We start from the raw sequence: 24,793 nt of genomic DNA on the forward strand, positions 1-24,793 counted from the left end.
TAAACAAAGTAAATTTACCATACATGTGCATTAATGTATTAAACCAATATGTACATGTGCAACTTATCTAAATTTTTATCTTCGACCTTCTGGCGTGCTTGAACAAAATCCCCTTTCCTTTTTCTTTGTTATAGATGTTTTTTCTTGTTTTGTTGAATATGATATTTAACATTACGATTGGTAAATGTTAAATTTGCAACCACAAAATTAAGGAATGGTGCAACAATTATGTGTACCCCGGGGTGGTGAATTATAGGGGTGGAGATTTTTTTTTGGCAGGCCAGAAGGGGGGAGGGCAAGCGTTTTTGCAGGTAGAAGGGGGGGGTGGCAGGTGGGGGGGAGTAGCAATTTTTGGCACAGATGTTTCGGCACCGTTTCTGTATTACGCCCAAAAAAGGTAAAATACGTTGGAAATACGTTCAAATAAGCAAATTGTCTTGCTCGAATTATATGATAAGACAGTTTAAGATTTTAAATTCGGGTTCACAAAAATCTTGCATGTGTAAAGATATAAAAATGTATTTACATGTTTACTTTTTAGCCTAATCAGTGACAATAGTAAGGCTATCTCTGAGGGTATCAGACAGCACTGAGCCAGTGCTAATAACTTTACAATGAATGTCGTGACACTCATTAGTTGTAAAAGATCTCGCAGTCAGTTTCGACGTCGACTTATATCACCATGTTGTCAGTCCATCCAGTCCAACACATTTTTATCACAAGTTCACGTTATACAGAATTGTTCTTTGGTCTACTAGCTTCTACTATTTCATTTCTGAATTGCCTGGATTTCGTCTTCTGTGAAGGCATGTTTGTCCCTGCAATCTATAACGGAGATTACAGGAATGTGGTTACTACTGATCACTAGTCAGTTCAGAGACTGTCATAATGTTCCTTGATCCGGATACGTAGCCAGTATCATCAGCAGAAGTGAATGTCTTAGCGGCATCACGCTTGTTATTAGTTTTGTCGTCTTTATCGTCGTCATCATCAAGCAGAGAAGATGCACCAGATCTTTCACCCTGTACCTTTACGTCCTCATTTTGCTTTTTAAAATCAGATGGTGGTGTTGTCCCTATGAAATTCTTTGAATGCGGTCGAGTCAGATCAGGATCAAACTGCTGCGCAGGTTTACTTTCCGTTTTGGGAAATTTGTCCCAAGCTTGATATCTGGAATCCTTCACTCCGGGTCTCTCTAATTTCTGCTGAACCTCGGCATGTAATCCGTCATTCTCCATTGGCAACTTATGTGGAGCGAATGCCTGGCCGTGTTGCCGTGGTGGCTGATGAGGCATATTTGCGCCGGCTGCTCCGACTCTGTTTCCGTGTCCACGTATTTTGTTCTTGTAACATTCGTAAACACGTCGATTGCATGTGTTTGTTAGGAACACTAGAAATCCTTGAGATGAATTACAGATGATGAAGACATACCAGAGGGCATCGTTATCAGTGAAGCTTGCAATGTAACCAAATATCCAGGTGAATCCCATCAGGATGGATATCTGCATGGAGGAAAGCATGGGATAGATTTTGAAATCAAACAAAATAAGTATGGGACCGATATTTCTGTAATACATCAGCTTAAACTTCATTCCTATTAACATACTAAAAAATACATTTCAGCGAGTTCTGAGTCTAATAAGCTTAAGTGGGAACTTGCGATGCATTGGAAATGTCAAATTGTGCCAAAATACGTTTGAAACATGTAAAGTTTTGCTAAAATACTTAAGCAGCAAACTTGCATATTGTGGCTGGTGAATTTTAATCTTTATCATACAGTCACTTGATATTTAAGGGGGATGCCATTTTCATCGGAAGGTGGTAGTCATGAATATGTCGGTGGCCTGAGTCAATTTTTATGACCCCTATCGCGGGCTAAATTTTTATGACCCCTATCTCTGTTCGAAAATTTTATGACCTCCCCCCTTCCGCCTACACAGGCTCAAGACAAATTTTAGTGTAAAAAAGTGCGCGGTGTGTATTAGAATTTGGATCGTAAGTGTGAATAAGACGCACTCCGCGCGCAAAAATTTAACATTAGGCCTATATAACTAAAGATTGCGCGCAAATTTTGATTAAAGTTTTTTTAAGTTAAAAGGAATGCGCGCACAGCGCGAGAAAATATTGAGTCACCAGTCCTTAATAAGTGGGAACTTGCGATGCATTGGAAATGTCAAATTGTGCCAAAATACGCTTGAAACATGTAAAGTTTTGCTAAAATACTTAAGCAGCAAACTTGCATATTGTGGCTGCTGAATTTTAATCTTTATCATACAGTCACTTAATATTTAAGGGGGATGCCATTTTCATCGGAAGGTGGTAGTCATGAATATGTCGGTGGCCTGAGTCAATTTTTATGACCCCTATCGCGGGCTAAATTTTTATGACCCCTATCTCTGTTCGAAAATTTTATGACCTCCCCCCTTCCGCCTACACAGGCTCAAGACAAATTTTAGTGTAAAACAGTGCGCGGTGTGTATTAGAATTTGGATCGTAAGTGTGAATAAGACGCACTCCGCGCGCAAAAATTTAACATTAGGCCTATATAACTAAAGATTGCGCGCAAATTTTGATTAAAGTTTTTTTAAGTTAAAAGGAATGCGCGCACAGCGCGAGAAAATATTGAGTCACCAGTCCTTAATAATTCTATAACCCCCTTATTTTTGGTGTAATAAATATACCCCCCCCCCCTATTTTTGGTCTGAAAATTCTATGACCAATAGTATATTCATGACCCCCCCCTTCTGAAGAAAATGACAGCCCCCTAAAGTGAAATGCTGACATTATCTTTAACCTGAGTTTGCTGCTAAGGTAGCTCATCAAAATCTTTAAAATCGATTTTTATTAAAAAGCATCAAAGAATATAAAAACTGTTGGAAATTATAATCTAGAAGACCCATTTTAATTCACGCTAAGATATTCACCTTTCTAAGTATATTATTTTCTAAAGATGTATTTGTTCAATAGGGGAATATTATAGTCTTATAGACTAGTCAAATTTAAGTAAAATAATATACCTGGAAAAATTTGAACACCAATGTTTTTGCAGGGCAAATGCAAGAAAGGTCAAAAGCCCATTGAATCATGTTAACCTTGAACAATTTCGTGCTGTTACCCAGGTAACAAAACACATGAGATATATGCAAACTATTCTTTATTATTTAAAATGTTGTTCCAAGTGAAACAATTTCATACCATTAATTGATCAAAATTGGAGCATTTTTGATTTTGGTGAAGAGAATCATCAGGTTTGTAGATAATTATACAATGTTACCACCAGCACAGAGCATGATGGGATACCAATCACTCTGAAGATGTATATCGTTCAAGACATAACGAAACTGTCAGGACGATGGTGGAGGCCAAAATGTGACATTTGACTATACATCGGAGATAGGTCAAAATAGTTACTATACTTTTCTGAATACTAATAACAAGAGGCATGCATTGGTATGAGCTTTACCCAGAATCGACCTATTTTGAAATCTGAGCCCTACATAAGCGGCCATTTTTGTTTTATGCAAATTAGGTTTTTTTCCTTATTTCCTTTTCCTTTTTTCTCATTTTTTGATATCTTATTGGGGTGTCTTTTTGAGATCCTTACAACAAAAACATTGATGTTCCAATTTTGTCTAACTCAAACGTAAATGGACTCGTGTATTACCTTGGCGTATATCAGAAGACGCTTTACTATCTTCCTTCCGTGAGCCTGAGCTGCTTGGATGTTGGCATTGTTCATGCCACTAGGGGCACTGGACGAATGAATTCCCCAAACCACGCCAATGTAAAAGATTATATTAGCTGACAGCATCACCGCTGCCGGCAAACCAAAACACAACAAGTTTGCCCAACCGTTGCTGATCCAGCAAGCTGCTTCACTTCCATACCGAACAATGGTACACTGGCAACAATGAAGGACAATGGTTGGAATGACAGCACACAATGGGAAACCCCATCCGAATATGGGATACCAAATAAGCTGTATAGTCTCCAATTGTCTCGGAGCATTCAGGTTGTCTGGTGACCCAAATGTTAGAAAAAGATCAAACCCTAAGACGTTCATCCAAGAAAACGTGGACAGCCAGAAGTAGTGAAGAAACATTGCAACAATTGCACACGCCACCGGGTGCTGAGTTTGATGCCCACCACTAATGAAGAATAATTGAGCCAGGAAAACCGCAACAACAAAATTTAGAAGTAAAGGACTGACTCGATTGCGAAGAGTCCTGAAAAAACAGATGGTGAAAAAGTGATAGAACAGCCGATAAGGGACAAGATACTACCAACAAGAGTGATGTTCTTCTGTGCGGAAGAATGGGAAACAACATTGGGTTTGGATACGGGATGTTTTCCAATGGTGAAGTCAGAACAGATTTGAATCTCATCAGCAGACGGTTTGGTATATTTATCTGGACTAAACAAATCTCCCGTTGGAATAAATTCTAACCAACCATCGCCAGTAGGAGAAGTTCTAAAAAATGAGATTGGAAAGGATACGAGTGGACACTCCAAGCTAGCATGACGAGCCTTCATAACGCATCGCTTGATTAAGATGCTTTTGTTGAAGTAACCTTCTCCTGTACGTGTGTACTTAATTTGAAGTAGAACATTTTGGGAAGAGAAATGAACCTGGAAGTCGTCATCAATATGGCGGCCCAGACCATCACTTGATATATCTTCTATATGCCATTCACCGCTGCAGTCATCAGCGATAGCACTTGAATTGCAAACGAAATGAAGTTGAATCTCTGACACATTACAGCGTTTGTTCTCTTCAGTGCTTGATGTCAAGGCGGCAATATGTCTGTCTACGTTGTCTTCAAGTATCTTGATATCTTCAGCAGCCACAATAACTGATGAAACCAACCTTTCCGAGTCATTGGCGATGAGTCTGTTGGCTTGGGTTTTGACCAGGTTAAGTTGCTCGCCTAATACCTTGTCTAAAGAATAAGAACACGATGATGTGTTTTTCATACCAAACTCGTCATGATGTTGCGATTCGATCAACATCGTAGCATTGATTTGCCCGCTAGTGTCGCATTCTACATTCGTGAAGGAGGTATAGATGCATTCGTTGCCGTTTAACTGCATCCCGGGTGGACAAATTAACTGGCGACACCTACTTTGAAACGGATCATAAGCTTGCCCTATCGAACATTCAAAGGACACTTCGAGTGTTACAAACTGCTGAAAACCCTCCGTAATCTGAACCTGACTCGAACTTCTGAAATCAAACAAAACCGACAACGGAATCGTTAGGAACCCTGTATGGCTTATTCCTGGGTAAAGGGTCATCATAGGTAATTCACTGTAACCTGGAAAATAAAATGGATCACAAATTAAGTTCTGGTACATTGATCCATTTAGACTAGTCAGATTATGAAAGCACATGAGACAGTGGGGATTCTTGAAGAACAAGACTTGAGACTCTGACGAAGACATTTGTATATAAGCTGTATAATCAGAGCATTCATCATACGCCGGATGAGAGAACTGACATCGACTTTCGTCAATCAGGTGTGATGGTGGAATATTCAAGCATTTTCTTTTTGACAACCCAACGTCAATTAATACCTGATTGACTGGAGGGTAATATTTGACTTTGCATTGTGACTTCATATGTTGCACCACTTGCGACATATTCCATGAGTATGTGTCAGGTTCGTTGCCAAAGTCACAAAGATATTCGGCATTCCAGCTGCTAACGTCACTGGTATCACGGTAGTTACATAAGGCGCAATAGACATTCCTGAAGGTAAAACCTTGTCCATCTGTGACCGGAGTGGAAGCATATGCATCATCTTGTCTTATATCTAGACATCTACGGACAACCTCTTTATCGTTAAAGGTCGCCTTGCAAGTTGTTACCATCTGTATTCCAAACGACGGTACTTCGTTGTTTACGGGATCCACACATGACAAATCTGATGGCAAGTACCCATTAGACTCTATGTTGGCAGTGATTCGATCAAAACTAGTTACGTCGTAACATGTTGATGTGGATAAAGATCCAACGCAAAAAAAAAAAAAAAAATGGCACAATGGAGAGCAGTAACAGAGGGGTTCAAATTCGCCACATGGTCTTTCCATGCAGGAACTATGGCGGTTCTGACAGAGTGGAACAGTAAGGTCTCCATCCCCTACGTATAGATACTCATCTGAAAAAGAGATTGCAAACCAAAAATGTCTTATAGATAGTAGATTTATGATGAATCAGTAGAGTATAATTTTTGTTACTTTTAATATTGCTTAAAATGTTGCAGCCGCTTACCTCTACGACTTAGAGTGACGTAGCTAGGGGTTATGGCGTCCGGAGGCAAGGATACATACAGAATGTCCCCCGGAATTCCCCACCCTCATTCCCTGAAACAATTATGGACGGAGCGCGCGAAAATTTGCACAAATAAAACTAATTTTGGTTATATTTATAAATGAAGTTGAATTTCGGTACGTAACGGTCTTTCAAATGACTATTGATCAATGTTGATGTTGAAATGCGCACAAAGAGCGCAAAAATTTAGACTTTCACCGCTTGGAGGGGGCGTAGATTCGATCTACAATACAACAAACACATGTTTATATTTAAAGACGAGTGAGTTGGAACTTCGTTATCATGGTTATGATTAACATTAAGTTATGTTAATAATAATAGATATATGTTCAATAAGTGTCACTCTAAATACATACTATATGTTTAAATATAAACATTTGTTTTGCAGTGTATGGTCGCTAAATTGGTCGATTCGGCGCATAATACAAAAGCGCTTAGGGTATATGCCCTTTTTGCTTCCCTTAGCTACGCCACTGAGGACTTATTGGATAAAATGAATTTTAAAGCAAGGTGTCTCAGAAGCAAAATAGTATTATAGGATCGACAAAATAACATAAAATAATATTGCATACGTGGATGTATGGAAGAGTTGCATCATACAAAAACATGTAATCTTTGTACTTGAATGTAATTTTGTATAGCTTTGTATGACTGTAATTTTTAAAATAAATGTTTTTACTCTATAAGAATTGTATATTATTTGCTGCAGCGCGTCCTTGAAAATAAGTGTCTTAAAATTGAAGGAGCTATCCTGCATGCTTAAATAAATAATAAATAAATAAACAGATCAATAGATAAATAAGAATTGTGTTGATTTCAATATGTATCAATCGACTTCCAGCACGACTATAAATGTCGGTAATTTAACGTGCGCTACACCTAAGTACCAGCACACTTCAACAATTATTCCGCTGCCATTAGGATATATCAGAATCATTTCCGCTTCCACAAGTCCGCAACTGATGCGCAGGTACTCTCAGCTGACTTAGATTGTGATTACCCCAGCAGCTCCCCATTTTACACCTGGGTGGAGTGAAGCAATTGGGAATTAAGCCGTCTTGCCCAAGGACGCAACACACTGGCCGCGGTGGGGGTTCGAACCCACAACCTTTCGATTATGAAGCTCGCGCCCTAACCATTGGACCATCGTGCTTCCCATATCATGCTCGTGTGGCGTCCTGAGTGATTATTTATAGAGGTTGCGATTTATACGGCGTGATCGTACCGTTGAACTATTCAAAACCACTCTCCTGTAACGGAGGGATCTTTAGCCTGATAAAAATCATTCACGTAAGTAAATGAGCCCCAGACGAACCGAAATGCACAAAATGTGTCCGTTTGACAATTTTAAATAGAATCAAGAATATTGAACGTACGAACTGACGAAGTAAAGTTAAACGATTAAGGGATCTGGAATGAGCACATTAGACATATCGAATTGCATTCTGAATACGAAGAATGTCTTTCTGATATCAAATAATTTTCATTTTTGAAATTCAGGATATAATACAAATTTTATGACAAATTATTAAAATTTGATATTTTTCACATTTTTGATATATAACAGTCCTCGAAGTAAATTTTATAAACCTAATGATATATTCTTAGAGTGTATGTAGCTGGGAGGAAAAGTCGACGATCAATTGAAAATGTTGACCTTTCATATTGAAGATATAGATTTTTTCCCCCAAAAGACCTAATTTGTTTGGTGTTTTGGGAAAAAATCCATATCTTCAATACAAAAGGTCAAAATTTTCAATTGATCGTCGGCTTTTCATCCCACCTACATACACTTTAAGTATAAATCATCAGATTTATAAAGTTTACTTCGAGTACTATCCAAACGTTCATACCCCATCCCTTAATATGATTTATTTTGTAAGAAACGATTATAATGAAGTTGCAGTAAGGTGTGAAAATTTGACTTCATTCACATGTGCGGATGACACGTACATATGCGCAGATTGTCCATTGGTAGATCTCTACCCGTAAGATAAAAGAGGTTGTAAATTGCATCTTTGACACAAACTTCCCCGTTAACGCACGCACGAAGTTGATCGTTTTGTGCTGCCTCCGGTTCATGCCTATGTGACTTTATTTCCGCACGAAGAAAATGCAATTTTGATGATAACGTAGTTTTATATAGGCATATTTAAAATAGGGACGTAGTGGTCTTTGTGAAATATTTGTGTCCTTTTGCAGCCATAATATTCGGGAAACACTGACATACAATTATTTTATAGCGGCATGTTAGCCAGGCTTATAATCAACGTCAAAAGCATGTTTAATTAAAGTAGACCTTTGACATTAGACCGTTGATTGGGTAGTTATCCTCACGCGTGACCATGCTGTACCATGCGGTATCAACGCACGAATGAACGGGCGAATTTACACTGAGAGGCATGAGGTGTGAAACATCGTAACACCTCTAATCATCAGATGATTGAGATATCGTACCTTGTGCATATACATTTGACGTGACACTGACGCACCAAAAGATGATTGGCCAATGTTTCCAGAAGATCATCTCCGAGCTTGTTGATTAAAACTGCAAAAGAGCAAAATAATCACGATAAAAGCGAATTTAATTAATGTCACTTATACGTCAATGATAATTTAATAATATTTTTTACCTCGTGGAAAACGTGACAGAACAGATGATAACCGATGACGAGGTGTGTCAACATCATAGGTAACAATTGTAAAATCCGTTGGTAATTGCTTCAAAAAGTAATACCTGATGTAACGTTTGTAATGAAATTAAACATAAATTATAATTAAATTTTGTTCAATACTGCTCGTAACTTGTTTTTTCTAATGGTATTTTCTTATGTATGTTCGGTGGCTCTGAAAAGAGCAGTTCATTCTGCGGTTCGAAAACCTTCTCTGTCTCTTTTATAGAAACTTTATTATTATGGTTAAAAATCTATTTCAACCTTATTTATGGTTAAGACTGTGAGTCCTTTCTTGGACTCGAGTTTGATATCAAGGTTAGGTTTCAATCTTGAGGGTGGCGACTACGAGTCCTTTCCTGGACTCTAACCTTGAAATAAACATCAAGTTTGTTTGATATCACACCACTCCACGCCATACATAAATTCTGCCAGTCACATTTCCCCAATATGAATTTTTTTTAAAGTAAAATTTTAATTTTAATTTTATTTCATTAAAGTTTGGCGGAGGCGGGGTTCGAACTCACGGCGGCGGACTGCTTTGGACACACTATGAACCCAGCGCCTTAGACCACTCGGCCAATTGTCTTGTTGGAATTCATTTGAAACTTATTTGAAGATATAATCGCAACTTCAACATAGGCCAACCACGTGACAAGCAAAGGCAGAAAACGTACCATATTTTGGAATTTTATTTGCCTAAAAACATTTATGTGTATTATTAGCGCTCAATTGTTGTTAACTGTGTGTTTTATACAAAAAAAATCCAACAATAAACATGATAACTGGGCGTCTATATGGACAATACATTATATCGATTTTGACACGTGCTTGTGTCTCAGTACATTTCCATGGTCAGTAAAATACTATAGAGGAAAACCTACCATTTTCTCGTATACGCGTTCGATGTTTTGATCAAGTATGTGAATATTCGACATTAGACCCAAAATGTTTTTCAGGAAATAAAAGATTAGATTACCATAAAAACGAAACAGTAATCTTTGGTTGGGTCTAATGTAATATTCACATAGAATTTTCAACGTTTTTTCTATCCTTATTCTTGCTCAATTAAAAAAATATTTTGGCGTATATAAAATTGAAATAAAAGTCTCTGCCTCTTAAATGACATCGAATGTGCCACAATTGGGTATCACGAATCGTTATATATGATGTGCAGTTAATATTCATATTTTCTTTTATACAGAGGATGCTTCAGTTTTAACAGGAAAAATATTTTCTTGAAAACCCTCTCACTCGGTTATTTTAAAAAGGTAACCACGTTTCCCTGCAATAAATTAGCATTAAATTTGTTCTTATTTTAACAGCAAGCGTTTCTAGAATGTATTATGGCGAAATGTGGTGTAGTTTGATATCAAATATGACTCGAAAAATTTAAGCGAAAAAAAAGTATCGCAAGAAAATATCAAATGAAACGGCAGACTGAAAGACGGCCATAAAAATTAAAACTTAAAAGTCAGTACGAACTTTTTAATAGAGAGAAGAACAGTCAATTATGAATTTGTAAGCTAACAAATTATCGAATAAAGAAATCATAGCACTCAAGAAAAGCCTTATTTCCATATCAAATGCAGAAAACCTAGTATCGTTTACAGCTTTCCTTCTACCAAAACAAAGTATATGTTTTGGTCCATCGCATAAAGAACGGCTCTTTTCAGAGCCACCAAAAGTGCAAAAAAGTAAGTTTCCTTTTATATAGGTTTGTAAAAGGGTAAGTTTCACCCTATAAAATGCTTCCGAGGAGCAGAAATTATTTATAATGTTTACTTTATGCATAGGTCAGAAATATAAAGATCTTAACAGTGCTACTGATGATCGAAACAGGCTTATCTAGCTATCTGTATGCTTTATGGGTCATTCTTCAGTAAGGTGCATAATTGCAGTCCCTCCACTTTCAGGAGTCATAACTAAAATACGAAACATGATTTTGAATTTTATTTTTTGCGGTTGTTTAGTATTGACGTTCCTTTTATATCTCAAAACATTAAAATATTAAAAGAAGTTCTTATTTTGGAGAAAATTGCTTATACAGGGTGTCACAACCCCCCAAACCCCATGTCCCGATTGGGGTCATCAAAATTTTTGATGCTGATATCTTTTAGTGGATAACTTCAGCATCGTAAAAAACACCGGGAATGAAGTTATTTATTGTATATTATAGAAAAAGTTATTGTAACACATCTTTCATAGCCAGGAGTAAAAATAATTTCACCCTTTATGTCTAAAATTTCCTGTCCCTATGTCTGCGTCATCTACCGTCACGAAAATTTAGAAGCGCCTGGAGAAAAATACTAATTTTGTAAGGTCATTTATTTGACCTAGAGAGTACAAGTCAATATGCAGTTAATTCATTCATTCATTCATTTACTTTTTTCACTCATCAAATAGCAAAAAACATAGGATACATACAAAATCATAATACAAGTGAGAGAGTGAAGGAATCACAGGAAAGGCCAAGAAGAGGCCTGAAAGTCTGTGATTCCTTGATTGGTTAATTCATCATTTGACATGGCAGCAGATTGTCATTTCAACGAAGAAGCAACAGTGAGCTGTCATATCTTGATATGAATGAACCTAAATACATGAAAAATAACAGTAAACAATAGTAAATAAGAAAATGCACAACAATAAGTAATATAAAATATAAATATCCAATGTGGTCTTTCGATGAATAGCTTGTCAGATTTCAAATCGGCACAAGTGAACAATGCGTTACATAATATATTGCTTCTCCATCTTTAATAGCTCCATGCAAGGAGAGAAGATGAGAATCAAGCAACAACCAATGATAAATCAGCTGGCAGAATTCATCTGGGAGTGAACAACCAATAAATCAATTCCACTGTAATCAAATCAAAACAAATCAATAGAACATTCATTCAGACCACAGATATTGGAAGTGTGTTCAGACCACATAACCAGGGAAGTGTTTACTGCTATTAAGGGTACAGCCTATAGGAATAAAGACCAATCGAACATATTCTTGTTTATGCCATAATATTGTAGTCTTTCAACCCTTTCATAACTTCAGCTGTGTAACTTACGAAAATTCCCGCTAAAAAGTGGTTCTTTTAATTTATGAAAATCTGGATTTTTCGTACTGATCATACTATAATGATCACCAGACAATAATGTTCTAATCACACTATAGACTGTGTTGACATGAGACGTCAATTGCTAGGCAATTTCCAGACGATGGTGGACTACATTATTCAATGTGGCAACAGCCAAAAGCGTAAACGAAACAGACAATATGACGGCAACACTGCCTGCACGATGGACGCAATTATTTTTCCCGGAGCCAAGATCCGTTCTTAGCTCTATTGGCCGGGTGGCCCCATTACAGAAAAAAAATGCACAAAATATATTTCCCAGTGCAATATATACATTTTCACATGAAAATAAATAATTTTAAATTCAAAGAAAAAAGAAGAAGAAAAAAATTTTTAATCATCGCCGGGGATGGGAATCGATCTCGGGACCCTTTGCGTGGGCGGCGAGATCCGTAACCACTACACCACGTAAACTCATTGATACACGTGGGGAAATTTTCAGTATATATCGTAACATATCGTGCATTATTCATACAAAAAAAATCAAAAAAACAATACTTACAATGAGGTTCACTGGCGAACCTCAACGGATTTAGACTGATAAAATAGTGCTTAATAACATACGTACAGTTTTGGAATAATTTGAGACATTTTTGTGTTTACGTGTAAAACCAATGACAACGTCAAAATTGAGCCAATCTTGGCCGGCCCCCCCTGGCAATTTCGGTCATATGCCCACGGATATGTTATGTTCAGTACGGTGTACCATGAGGAACATGCTAACTTAAAATAATTTTTGCAAACTTTGATAATTTTTACAAACTCAAATTATTTTTTACAAACTCGAATAATTATTACAAACTTTAATTTTTGTTGTTGCAAACTTTAATATAATGTATTGTGCATGTAGAGGCCCATTTATTGTCGGATTTCTGTATTTATATCACGCAGGGGACGCATCATTAGATTCTCAGGGGTGCATGGGAGTTTGGGTCAGGCAGAATTTTTTTTGTATTTTTTTATCGCCTCCAAAGGGAGGATTAATTTTCACCGCCTTTTTTTATTTATTTATTTATTTTTCAATTATAATGTATACCTTTATACAAAGTTGGGTGGGAGAAATTTGTTTTACTCACCAGTGAGGCAAAAAAAAATGTCCATCTCACTAGTGGGCGATGTTGTTTTTTCGTCTCACTAGTGGGCGGAGTTTTTTTTTCAAAAAACTCCCATGCCCCTTGGAAATCAAATGGTGCGCCTCTTAAGGCGGCTGTGTACTCTAGACATTGTTTCTTTCGCAAAATTGAGTTTTTTTGATGTTTGCACTTTGTTGTGTTTTTTTAATAAATAAAAGGAATGAAAATCCAGATTTGTAAACTCCAACTGCAATATTTTAAGGATTTTATTTCACTATTCCACTCGTGTTTGAAATTGAAAAGAAAAGAAAATCTTTGTTGAACCAGCAGGGTACACGCGCCCAACAACGCATCGCGTTGCGTATCGCGCAATTTGTTAACGCACAAATACGCTACGCATACGCGACGCTTATCTGCATGCGCGGCGCATCTTATGGAAACACCACGGAAGCACTGATTTCACAAAAACCTAGTGGTCAAATGGCTCCGTTTTAGCTGATAAAATGTGGGTTTTTCAAGTTCTTTCCCCGATTTAAATATCAAGTTATGAATGGATTTCGCTCAAACTTCTCAAGGGGCTGTGGATTTACCCGATGTTCACGTAATATAAGGTACAAAAACGAAAACTGCCCTATTCCCCTGTGAAATTCGATGAAAGTGCAAAATGTGACCACTTTAAACTTCAACGGCTATCATTTCAATGTTCATTTTCTCGGTAAAATGACGATTTAGGTACACGATAACTCAATAAATACAGCATCTATAGGTAAGCAAATATGATCATCGTAAAAAGCACGATTGACTCAAGAAACGGTTTTCTAATTTTTTTTATATTTTGGGCTATTTCCGATTTTAGGCATCATTTTGTGCAAATAGGCGTTTGTGAATATTAAAAAGTTCAATTTGATGTCTTATATGGTCAATATCTCAAAATATAAGGCCAATTGATATAAAAAAAATATAAAAACACCGCTTTTGGAATGGAGCCTCAAGTTTGAGCTAAAAACAAAATAAAATATTTTGGAAAGAGTGTTTTTTTGTTATGATGTACCTAACAAATATTGCCAAAAACGAGCGGTCTAAGACCCTTAAAAAACAAAAATCATATCGCATCGCGCATAGACTCAATCTCGATAGCCTGAGTCTCGCTGGGAGTCTTGCTCTCTCGTGAAAGTCGAAAGTTTGCAAAAAAATTGTAAAAAAATTATTAGAGTTTGTAAAAAAATATTTGAGTTTGTAGAAAATCATTTCAGTTTGCAAAAAAATATTTGAGTTTGTGAAAAATTATTTTAAGTTTGCATGTCCCTCATGGTACACCGTAGTTCAGGGACCGTGCTTTTAAAAACCCGCCAGATCGCAATCAGGCCATTGACCTGTGTAGTGGTCATACGTTGCTCGCTCAACCATAACATCATGACTGTCCCTAATAGCTACTCATTAATAATGCGTTGCGTCAGGTCATGGACTCTATTCAATAATTTTAATCCTTTCTTTAAGGTCAATAGATGAAAGGGAGACCTTGAAAAACAGATGCGTCTTTCTAGATAATATTTTATCATCCAAGCTGGTGATCTAGGATATTTCTAGGAGGCGACACTTATTAATTCATACCGCTCACATCTTTCTTCATCCAATGGACTTTGGGGAACTGCTGAGATAATAAGTGGATGTTACAATCTAATCGGCTACAATCGGCACAGTTGATGATATCTGATTCTAATAATTCACTAGTAGCAGCGAAATTACAGCGCTTTGTATCCTCTGGTGCACTATATAAATCTTATATGGATTAATTTTATAAATATTTCTTGTAAACACAATCTAATGTGGTGCTCACTACATGTAGAAGGCCTGGTCTGCAAATGTTCAGTGCATAAATCTAGTAAAGATAAAGCTTCATGTTTAGTGTAATCAAATGAAATACCAAAGCTGGATATTATACAATCGTGATGCATTCTTTCTTGTTATGGACGACAAGTATTAACTTTGATATTATTATGGCAATATCCATTCCCTTCTCAATTGATTATGCTTTCTTTTCGAAAAATAAACCATGAGGCCTAGAGGCCATGATATAAACCTATATTCGGTATGCGGAAACCAAACCTTCCACGGTTAGGGCGGCGCTTGCACTCGCATATTCGCTAAACTGCCGCCTCCTTCATTTGCCAACCTTTATCGAGGGGCGTGTTTGAGGTTTTATAGTCATACATGTAGGCCTACCATTTTTCACCCTGATGTGGCAGTCAACGTCAACGCGTTGAAGCAGCTGTTTCGCTCGCGCATCTATGTGGCGTATTAAGCGTGTGCATGTGTACACCAGCGCTTTGACCGAACGCTAGTAATTATTTGGCTGTGCCCAATTAAATGCTCACTGTACTGACATCACTACCACATCAGGATGAAAAATCGCATATCGCAAACCTGCCAAATTTGTCATAGGTTTGAATTGTAATAGGAAAACCGTGAATATATGGTCTCAAACTCTGAAACATCTGAGCAGAAACGTGTCCTTTTTACTGGTTTAAAGTGAGTCTGTAGCTGTCGCCATCTTTGGAATATAATACAACATTATCAGGCCAAACATCGGGTTAAATGTAAGTAAATAGTTCAAATCGTCTAAATTCAATAATATCAAACAGTCACGGACATTAAGTCAAGGCTACATGAGAAGTTTGGGGTAGGTCACGCATTTCCTTGGTATAAAAAACAGCCAAAAGGATGTCCAAAATTCCCTCTTTTTATCACAACGCGATTTATTACGAAACAGCATTTTCATAGGACATACGCTGGCTCTTTCAATTCTAGTTAAAAATCTGTTCGTCACATGCAGTCTGATTTGGTATCTATGTTTTCATCAAAGTCTTGTGAACTAATGTGGACAGTAGTTTCGTTTAAAAAACGGATACTGTTTAAAATATCAGTATTTACGCGAGCGACATTTTTAGTGTGTAAAATGCATTGAAAATTGTCGGCTAAAGAATGCATAAATTAAAATCGCGAACAGTAATAGCAACAATAACTATCTACATTCCAAGCGGAAAAGCTTTTCATAAGCATACCACCTATTTTTGGGCAATCGCTGCAACCGAAATATGAAATTCCAGGCCATCTGTAAAAAAGAGCGTGAGCATATTTTACTATGAACTTGGGACATCAAAACACATGTTTTAATTGGTGTCAGACCTATTTTAATGATACGATAATTATGCCCCCAATAATGGCTTTCATTTTTGAACTATTATTTGTTAAACTGCTATTTTTACTTTTTGAGAAATTAATGAATTTATCGAAAAACTCGACGGAGAGTGTCACCTTGACAGCTAAATCCCTTAAAATTGTGATGAACATTAAAATGTATCAACCCGGGGTATCAACAACAACAACAAAAGAACCCTGTGTAATTTAACAACTTTCTTTTGATAATCATGATATGACTGATTAGCAAAACACATGAAACTAGAAAAGGTGAGCATCAAACCACTGAAAAAGAGACAAAAGCATCTAGTCAAGAAGACTTAGCTGAATGTGGTGACAGTTCAATGAAATGCATAAAAGTCATATCAATTAAATACAAAATGAAAGTAACTTTAGTACTCAAAACCAACAAAAAAAGAAAAACAAATATAGTACAAACTGGCGCAGTGAGTAGTGGAAGAATATAGGACCAACAAAAAATAAATAAATCATTTTCACTGTGATCAATTCAAATCAAAAAGCCTGAATATAAAATTCATTCAACTAACAGATGTGTTCACTGATACTAAAATGTAATGAACATAATGTTGTATCAAAAAGCAAGACAAAAACAAAATTGAACAACTTTCTTTTCATAGTAATGATGTGACTGATATACATGAGCAAAGTACAAGAACCTAAAAAAGGAGAGCATCAAACCTTGACCCTTTAATCTAACCATTGAGTCAATGAGACTTAGCTAAATGCATAAGAGTCACATCACTATATACAATTTACAAAATGAAAGTAACTTTACAATTTAATGAAAGAAACTCATCAAAAATAACTTGAATTATAGGCAACAAGATATAAATACATGGGCATGAGTGTCAAAACAGATTAAAGACAAAGCTTGACTATGAATTGAGAAATTGAATGAAAGAAACCATGGTGACCTTGCTCAGCCAAACTGATGAAATAAATGTGAATTCAAAGCAAGTAGGCTATGGTGTTCAAAATCAGAAACATAATCAGCACAGAGCATGGAGGATAATATACATGTACACCATAATTAACTCAAAAAATAAGAACACTATCTGCTACTTCAATTTCAAGTTCAAGCAGAGGAGGATGGACAATGACACACTTAGCAAACTGAACTTGTGTCATGAAGTCACAGAAACTGTGATACAATTTGGATATCACCATGCTTTAAACTCAAAAATTAATACCGTAAAATGGGATAACTTCGGTCAGCGGGGTAACTTTGGTCGGTCAAATATATTTTTTTAAATAGTCATATTTTCGTACAGCAATATTGTTTTTTAGTCATATATGGTATCAATTTGTTAAGAAATATATTTGGAAGAAATAATAGTCGCTCATGTCCAATTTTTTGACCAAAAATTAGCATTTTTTACATTTTTTTCAGAAAAAATAAAAATCGATATTTGTGAGCAAAAGGACGTGTGCTTGACTAATTTTGCACAAAAAATAACAACTTGCCCATATACAATGAAGATCAATTTTTTTGATTTTTTTTTCTTCATGGAATGTAGTACACTGACCAAAGTTGCCCCAAATGCGGGGTAACTTTGGTCAGGCTATTTTTAACCCATAGGGCACCCTGACAAAATTATTTAAAAATCTTTTTCAACTTTAAGGTGTAGAAGGGAACCCTAATGTCATAAAAAAGAGATAATTGGAAATGTAATGGGTTTTGTTTTGAAGCAGTGGTTTAAAAACTCTGAAAAGTGCCCAAAGTTACCCCATTTTACGGTATTTAAACCAACAAAAATAAACAAAATACATTGTATAGTGAAGATACGAAGTCATCAAACATTTATTTAGACATTTTTTCCTCATGTTGGCGCAATAAATTCATCAAAACTATAACCATTTCTTCACTCATACGAGTGGGTACCTTTATTAATCATCATCTCCGAACGCTTCTGATACCTAAAGTGTTCGCATTATTTATTTTACTTTTTTTTCTTCAAAATTACAGCAGTTGTGCGTTTATTTCTATTCACCTCCTTTATTGACCATGTGTATGTTATAGTTTTACCACTAGGGTCGTAAGTTTGTTAATTTCGTAATAATACCATCACATTGGAGGTGATTTTCACTATGAGAGAATCATCTCCGTCACGTGACGGAGATGATACAGCAGAATTTCCATTCCTTGACATCATCTCCGTCACTCTACAGATAATGCCCTGCTTTGACCTTAAAACTGGTCAAATGGAAATGTAATGATATGTTGCATAATCTTGGTTATACTCCCTTCATCTGTAGGTAAAAAACAAATGTTCAAAGTGCGACACATTTTTGGTATCAGTTGAACTTCGTTGCAATTGTGACGGAGATGACGACGGTGATGGAGATGACATTAGCTGCAGAAAAAGCCAAAAAATTACATCAAGCTGCTAATAAAGATTGAGCCAAACACTTTTTACTACACTGGAAACATGTCTTTTTCTTAATCTGTAAAAAATTAACAGAAAAATCATTTTGAAATGTCTATTTTCCAAACCTTCAAACCGTCGGCATGGACACTTTAACTATATAAGTAATAGTTATTACTTGTAATAAGATTATTTGTAGTGTTTGAAGTTTAAAAACACGCAGGCCTAACATGTATTTTTTAAAAAGTGGGGGTGTGTTTACGCACTGTGCATAAGTTTCTCTATTTTGGAAAGGGCGTTTTAAAATATTAAATATTCAAAGTTCTGAATGTCATAGCAATGAAAACCGCAGCGAAAAAGGTTTTATAAATGAATGGCAAGCCAACAATTGAAAATGATACTAAGGGAGCGATCGTTATTTACGACAGGGGGGAAATGGGCATTTTGAGGGGGAACCCGAAATTGTTTTTGGGTCTTGCGGGGGGAACGCGAAATATTTCGTTGAACCAGGAGGGGGATTGTTAAATTTTAAATGGAGAAATTTGGGAAAACAAGGGGGGAATCCGAAAATTTTGAGCGCACCGGACGCGAGGGGAGAACGCGAATTATTTTGTCGGTCGGTAATATGTTAGCCGATTCTACGTAGATAAACGAGAAACGGCGAGAAAAACAGCAGCTTGGCCACTTTAGCGAGCTCCGCGATTGGCCAATCTAACCCTTCAATCAGGCATTCCGGTTTACCGACTACAGTCAGTCGTGAGCACGGTCGCTAATGAGCTCGATTGGCCGATTGTGAAATGAGGATCTCCAAGATTCTCGTAGTATCTCGCGACCATTACGTCTGCTAAGTTTTGCAGAAATCTCACCGGGTACGGGCTGATTTGAAATAAAAATCAAAATACTGCCATCTAGGGGCGATTAATGTATTTATGATGTACCGTAATGGCGAGGTAACTATAATAATAAAACAATTGTGTTAGAAACATGATACAATTTTGATTTTTTTTGTTGCTTTTTCAGTCATTTGAATCATACTAACATTTTGTTGCATTTTTCCAGATTTGAGGACCTTAGTAGACGTTCTACTACCTCCTGACCGATTTACGCAATTACGATTTTTTTAAACCTCATTTCTGTGTAGTTCACATAATTCTCCGCATTTTGGTATGTTTACGTAAATGTGTTATTTCGATTTTATATCAAAATTGTTTTTCAAAAATGACATAAAAAGATGGTGATTTTCATCGAATCGCGTGATCTCTCCTGCCCGCTCTCGTGCATGTGTGGTGACTTCTGGCTTCTGCATAGACCTTCTCGCGCTAGGAGGACATTTTTACAGGCCTTGGCTGGACTGCAACTATATTAACATGTTCATGTTGTTTAAGCTTACCAATCTCAATCATTGGCATTGCCAAAGCAATCCATACACATTTTTTTTTCGGGTGCTACGAAATATATATATTCTCAGTGACGTAGTGTCATAGGGCCACACATGCACATGGGGGGGGCACGTTCATTACGTGCCACCACCCCCAATCGATTTGAAATTAAAAAAGATCCCATAGCCTAGGAAAATTGCCGAAAAAGGGCTTGTGCACCCCAATCACTCAGATCCAGTGCCTTCCTTCCTTCCAATACTTGCAGCTCTCATTTGGTTGTGAATAAGTGCATGGGACATGGTCGGTGCCACGCCACTGTATTAAGTGTACTATCATGACTAAAGTTGTTTTCTTTAAACTTCCGTGGTCCGGGTACGCGCTGGTGAATTGCGATCGCGTAGAAGTGACAAGGTCGCCTACTACGCGCCGCGCTGAAGACCAATGGGTCAGCCGGCTTGTTGTGAAGTGCATTGATCAGCCAATCAGCGTGATTGTTTATTGCTTTTGTGTTTACGCTAGTGTACGCGATACGCACAGGCATGACCACGGAAGTTTAAAGAAAACAACTTTAGCTAAAATAATAGTTTCTCGATCATGAGAGCTCAATGACAATTGCGTCGGCGTACAACGCCTACCGCACACGCTTTTGGGTAGGACTAGTCTGGCACTGCATTTCCTGTGCGAGCACAATCGATTGCGCTATATCGACTTTTTTTTCTATCGTGTCATTCCACTAAACTTGCGACATTACGCAGTGCACGCAGTACAGTCATACTCTCATGATTGAGAAACTATTATTTTAGCTGTAAGCCAGGGATTTTCGCCATTTTACAGGTAATTTTGTGCCCCGTCCCCTACACATTTTTCGGGCCGGTAAACCATATCTGGTACCGGTACCCGAAATTTTAATGTTTTTTTTTGGGGGGGGGGGGCTTATGCTAGGATCATTCATGGTAAGATCATGTGACTGTCGTTGAGTCCGCGCCATGAATGATCCTAGCATTTATGCTATATTGCTAGGATCATTCGTGGCTGAGCTGAGTCAACCGTCCATGATTAGTCCATGAATAATTCTAGCAATTAGCTCAGTCTAGCCCAGGTCGACCAGGGACTCCAAAACAAAAAAAAAACAAAAAAAAATTAAGAATATAATTTTCTTTTTAATTTCGCATACATGGGCAGGGAGTTTCCTGCCTGGGTAATGTAATCTCGGGCAGGCACCTGCGAGCCTGCACAAAAATTCCTGTCTTATTTTAAATACCTGTCGGGAATCGGGATCAGCGTTAGTTTCCGAAATTCAATTGCTTTAAAACATGGATGGTGTCATGCTCTTGTGCTTCACTGATTCTGACGTGATTTGAGGTACATCGTAGCTCCAAGAGCTCTATCCTCATAGCCATCATTGGTTATGGTCTGGTTTGAGGATATTAATACTTATTAATAAGATTTTAAATATTGGGGTGTGGGCAATGGCACCTGGCCCAGTTATTGGGGAAGGGGCAATGGTATTTTTCCATAGCCAACAAAATTTATTGGGTTGGAGTGCTGCCCCCACCCCCATCCGGTTCAAGAGCCACTGGGATATCAAGTCAGACCCTGAGCGGACATACCATGATACCTGTGCTGGCTGGCTGGTTACTTTAATAAGATCTGTGTTGACTGTTGTGCTTTTTTTTGCATGTATGTTTATAATCTGATAATTCCTGCAGGTACATTATTTACCCTCCATGAGCGACAAAACAAGATGACAGATTAAAAAATTTTGAGTGCAGGGCCTAGATTTCAGCTTGGTTTGCAAGAATCAAAGTCCATCATGTAGTCACTGTGTATGATACAATGAGAGAAATTGATTCTCGCAACCGAATCTTACGAGAATCATTACGAGAATCGATTATGTGATTCCCGTCACAATGTAGCTAGGCCCTGGATTGAGAGCTGTAATTTAAATTTTCACTTCATATTACCGTACTGACTCAAGTATAGTCCCACCACGTTTTTAGGTGAACATTTTTAAAAGATGGGGGTGGGACTAAAAAAATGTTCTCGCGTCAGTATGGTAAGTAGATTGTTCTGTTCTGTATCTAGGATGTCAGGGATTATTGATTTATGCCTTCAATTCTATTTATTACTAAGACTTTAAAATAAGACTACAGTTTTCAGCAAGGTTTTTCAGTGGTAATTTGGTGCTATTTATAGCGTAAACACAGAAATGGTGTTCTGATGGCTGATAAAGTATTATTCAGATTTCCTTTTACAAATTAAGCATACTGTTAGCCGTCAGCGCGTATTATTTTGCACAAGGTCCAATGCACACGCTTGACGTCGCGCACATATACGCGATTGTTAAGCTGTCAAAGGAACCTTGGAAAAGATTAAACTGCCTCATCATCGCATCGGCACCTCATTCACCGATCAAGCTACTTAGCAATGCTACAACCTTTAAATCCTGCCTAAGACCCTGTCCAGGCGTGATCTATTTCTTCTTATGCGAGAATCATGAAGAGCCTTTGAACACCGCTGAAGGACTTTGCTGAATACAGTACCATAGTATTATGATTTTCTTTTAGACCTAAAGTATTTAAATTTTAATCATTGAACTAGTCTGTTGGAGTCATACGCTAGCTTCCAATTTGATCACTGACACAGTTTTAAAAACACCCATTCAGTGATCCCAGCGAAAGTGTAAAAAAAATTGAAATTGTTTATAAATTGCTTAAAAGTGAACTTGGATAAGTCATTCAAATTGTCATTTGGTATTTTTGAAATGAAAAATTTGGCAAAAAACAAACAAAACAGCAGTAGTAACGAAGTTGAAGCCCCATTCAAACACATGTAGCTAATTTAGATATTGTCAGTACGGTATTTAAATTACAGATTCATGTAAATTCCTTATTTTTGTCTTAAAATACACAGTTTTTGGTTGAACCACTAGCGGGCTGTGTTTACAAAATGACAAACGTACCAGAATCTTAATTTTGATGATTTTTATGATAGACCGAATGAGCAAATCATTGAATGGGCCTGTATGTTGAGGACTCTAGCTGTGAATTTGCACATGTTAGAGTCCATATAATTTTTTGGTAGAATAGCATTGACATTTTTTGAACAGATTTTATTTATTCTGTTGATGTTTGAAATTTTGGATGAAAGTTATTTCAATGAGTTCATTTTATCTTGTGAGCAATTTAGTTTAAGGGCAATTTTAGCAACATTTCTGATACGAAGACCAGGCATGATCAGCTGTGTTTTCTTCTGAAATTCCATTGCTTAAATTCATCCCTGGACCAAATAAAGCACATTAGAAATGTACTTTATCTGTACTTTATGGGTACTTTGTACTTTCTGTACTTAATTAGTACATATAAAGTGTACTTTAAATGTGCTTATTTTTCATACTGTGTACTTTAAAGGTACTTTAAATGTGCTTTATATGACTTTAATTATACTTTATGAATATTTTGATAAATATGGGAATTTTTTTGTGCTTTAACTATACTTTATTTGGATCCCAGTGTCAGTTAGTATAGACCACTTGGCATGTGACGTCATTGCCCGGCAGTATGCGTGCGCATTATGGCTATTTCCATTGTTCTTTGCCCTGCAGTGTGTGTACGCAGCGTAGTCTGCTAAGGGCATGTGGATTTTAAATCGCCCGCCACATTTCATATAGTACAGGAAAGCCATAGAACAGTGTAGCGATAGCGGCTCGTTCGAGCATATCGATAGACGAGTCCCTCGCCTTTGTTGATAAACATTCATGCCAAGTGGTAGATCTATACTTAAATTGTGCTTATTTTGGACTGAACCAAATTTTGAACATCAGTGTGTACTTTAAACAGTGTTGGAGGACTCGGGACTCGGACTCGAGTCCTTTTTTCAAGGACTCGGACTTGAACTCGGAAGCTAAGGACTTGGACTCGGACCCCAAGGACTCGGCTTCGAATCCTCCCAGAGTCCAGCAAAATAGGGTCTTTTTAAGTCTTTTATTTTCAGTCATTGTAAACTTCCTGGGCTTGATTAATGATCATATCACATGATTAATTTAAGGGGGTACTACACCCATGGCCAATTTTGTGCCTATTTTTGCATTTTCTCAAAAATTATAGCGCATTGGTGACAAGTAAGATATGTATATTATAGGGCAAGGACTACAACTACTGCACTGAAAATTCAGCAACTCAAGGCAAGTAGTTATTGATTTATTGATCAAATATTGGTTTTCCATCATTTTTGACTGTAACTCCACAACTAATGAGAGTGCAGCAGATATTTGATAGCGAAGTTTTCAGTAAGAAACGTCATTCTGTAGCGGGTCCTAGTCAGGACTCGCAGTCACCATTCTCAAGATTAAACCTAGTCAGGTTTCATCATTCGGTATCAGGTCCTAGTCTGGACTTGATATCAACCAAACTTGATTGTTTTTTTTTCAAAGTTAGAGTCCAGGAAAGGATTCGTAGTCGCCACCCTCAAGATTGTAACCTAGTCAGGCTTCATCATTCGGTATCAGGTCCAAGTCGGGACTTGATATCAAACTCGAGTCCAAGAAAGGACGCACAGTCTTAACAATAAATAAGGTTAAATTAATTTAATCATAATACTAAACGGTTCTTTTCAGAGCCACC

The 24,793-nt window shown here is 37.2% G+C and overlaps 1 protein-coding gene and 1 long non-coding RNA gene across 2 annotated transcripts in view; both read right to left on the bottom strand.

Annotated features, from left to right (window-relative positions):
• Positions 1-340: 340 nt before the first annotated feature.
• LOC140167399 (adhesion G protein-coupled receptor E3-like) lies at positions 341-5,998 on the bottom strand. The gene is given in 3 exon segments (XM_072190709.1): positions 341-1,502; positions 3,665-4,225; positions 4,228-5,998. Coding segments are annotated over 3 exon segments (2,853 nt in total). The 5' UTR covers positions 5,872-5,998; the 3' UTR covers positions 341-854.
• A 39-nt stretch (positions 5,999-6,037) lies between these two features.
• Positions 6,038-24,793, bottom strand: part of LOC140167410 (uncharacterized) — a 28,490-nt gene continuing 9,734 nt past the window's right edge. The window contains exons 2-3 of the long non-coding RNA XR_011861056.1: positions 8,789-8,879; positions 6,038-6,158 (exon numbers count right to left, since the gene is read on the bottom strand). This is a non-coding gene — a long non-coding RNA (uncharacterized lncRNA). The remainder of the gene's footprint in view (positions 6,159-8,788; positions 8,880-24,793) is intronic.

Source organism: Amphiura filiformis, chromosome 1 (genome assembly GCF_039555335.1).
Source record: "Amphiura filiformis chromosome 1, Afil_fr2py, whole genome shotgun sequence".
NCBI lineage: Eukaryota > Metazoa > Echinodermata > Ophiuroidea > Amphilepidida > Amphiuridae > Amphiura > Amphiura filiformis.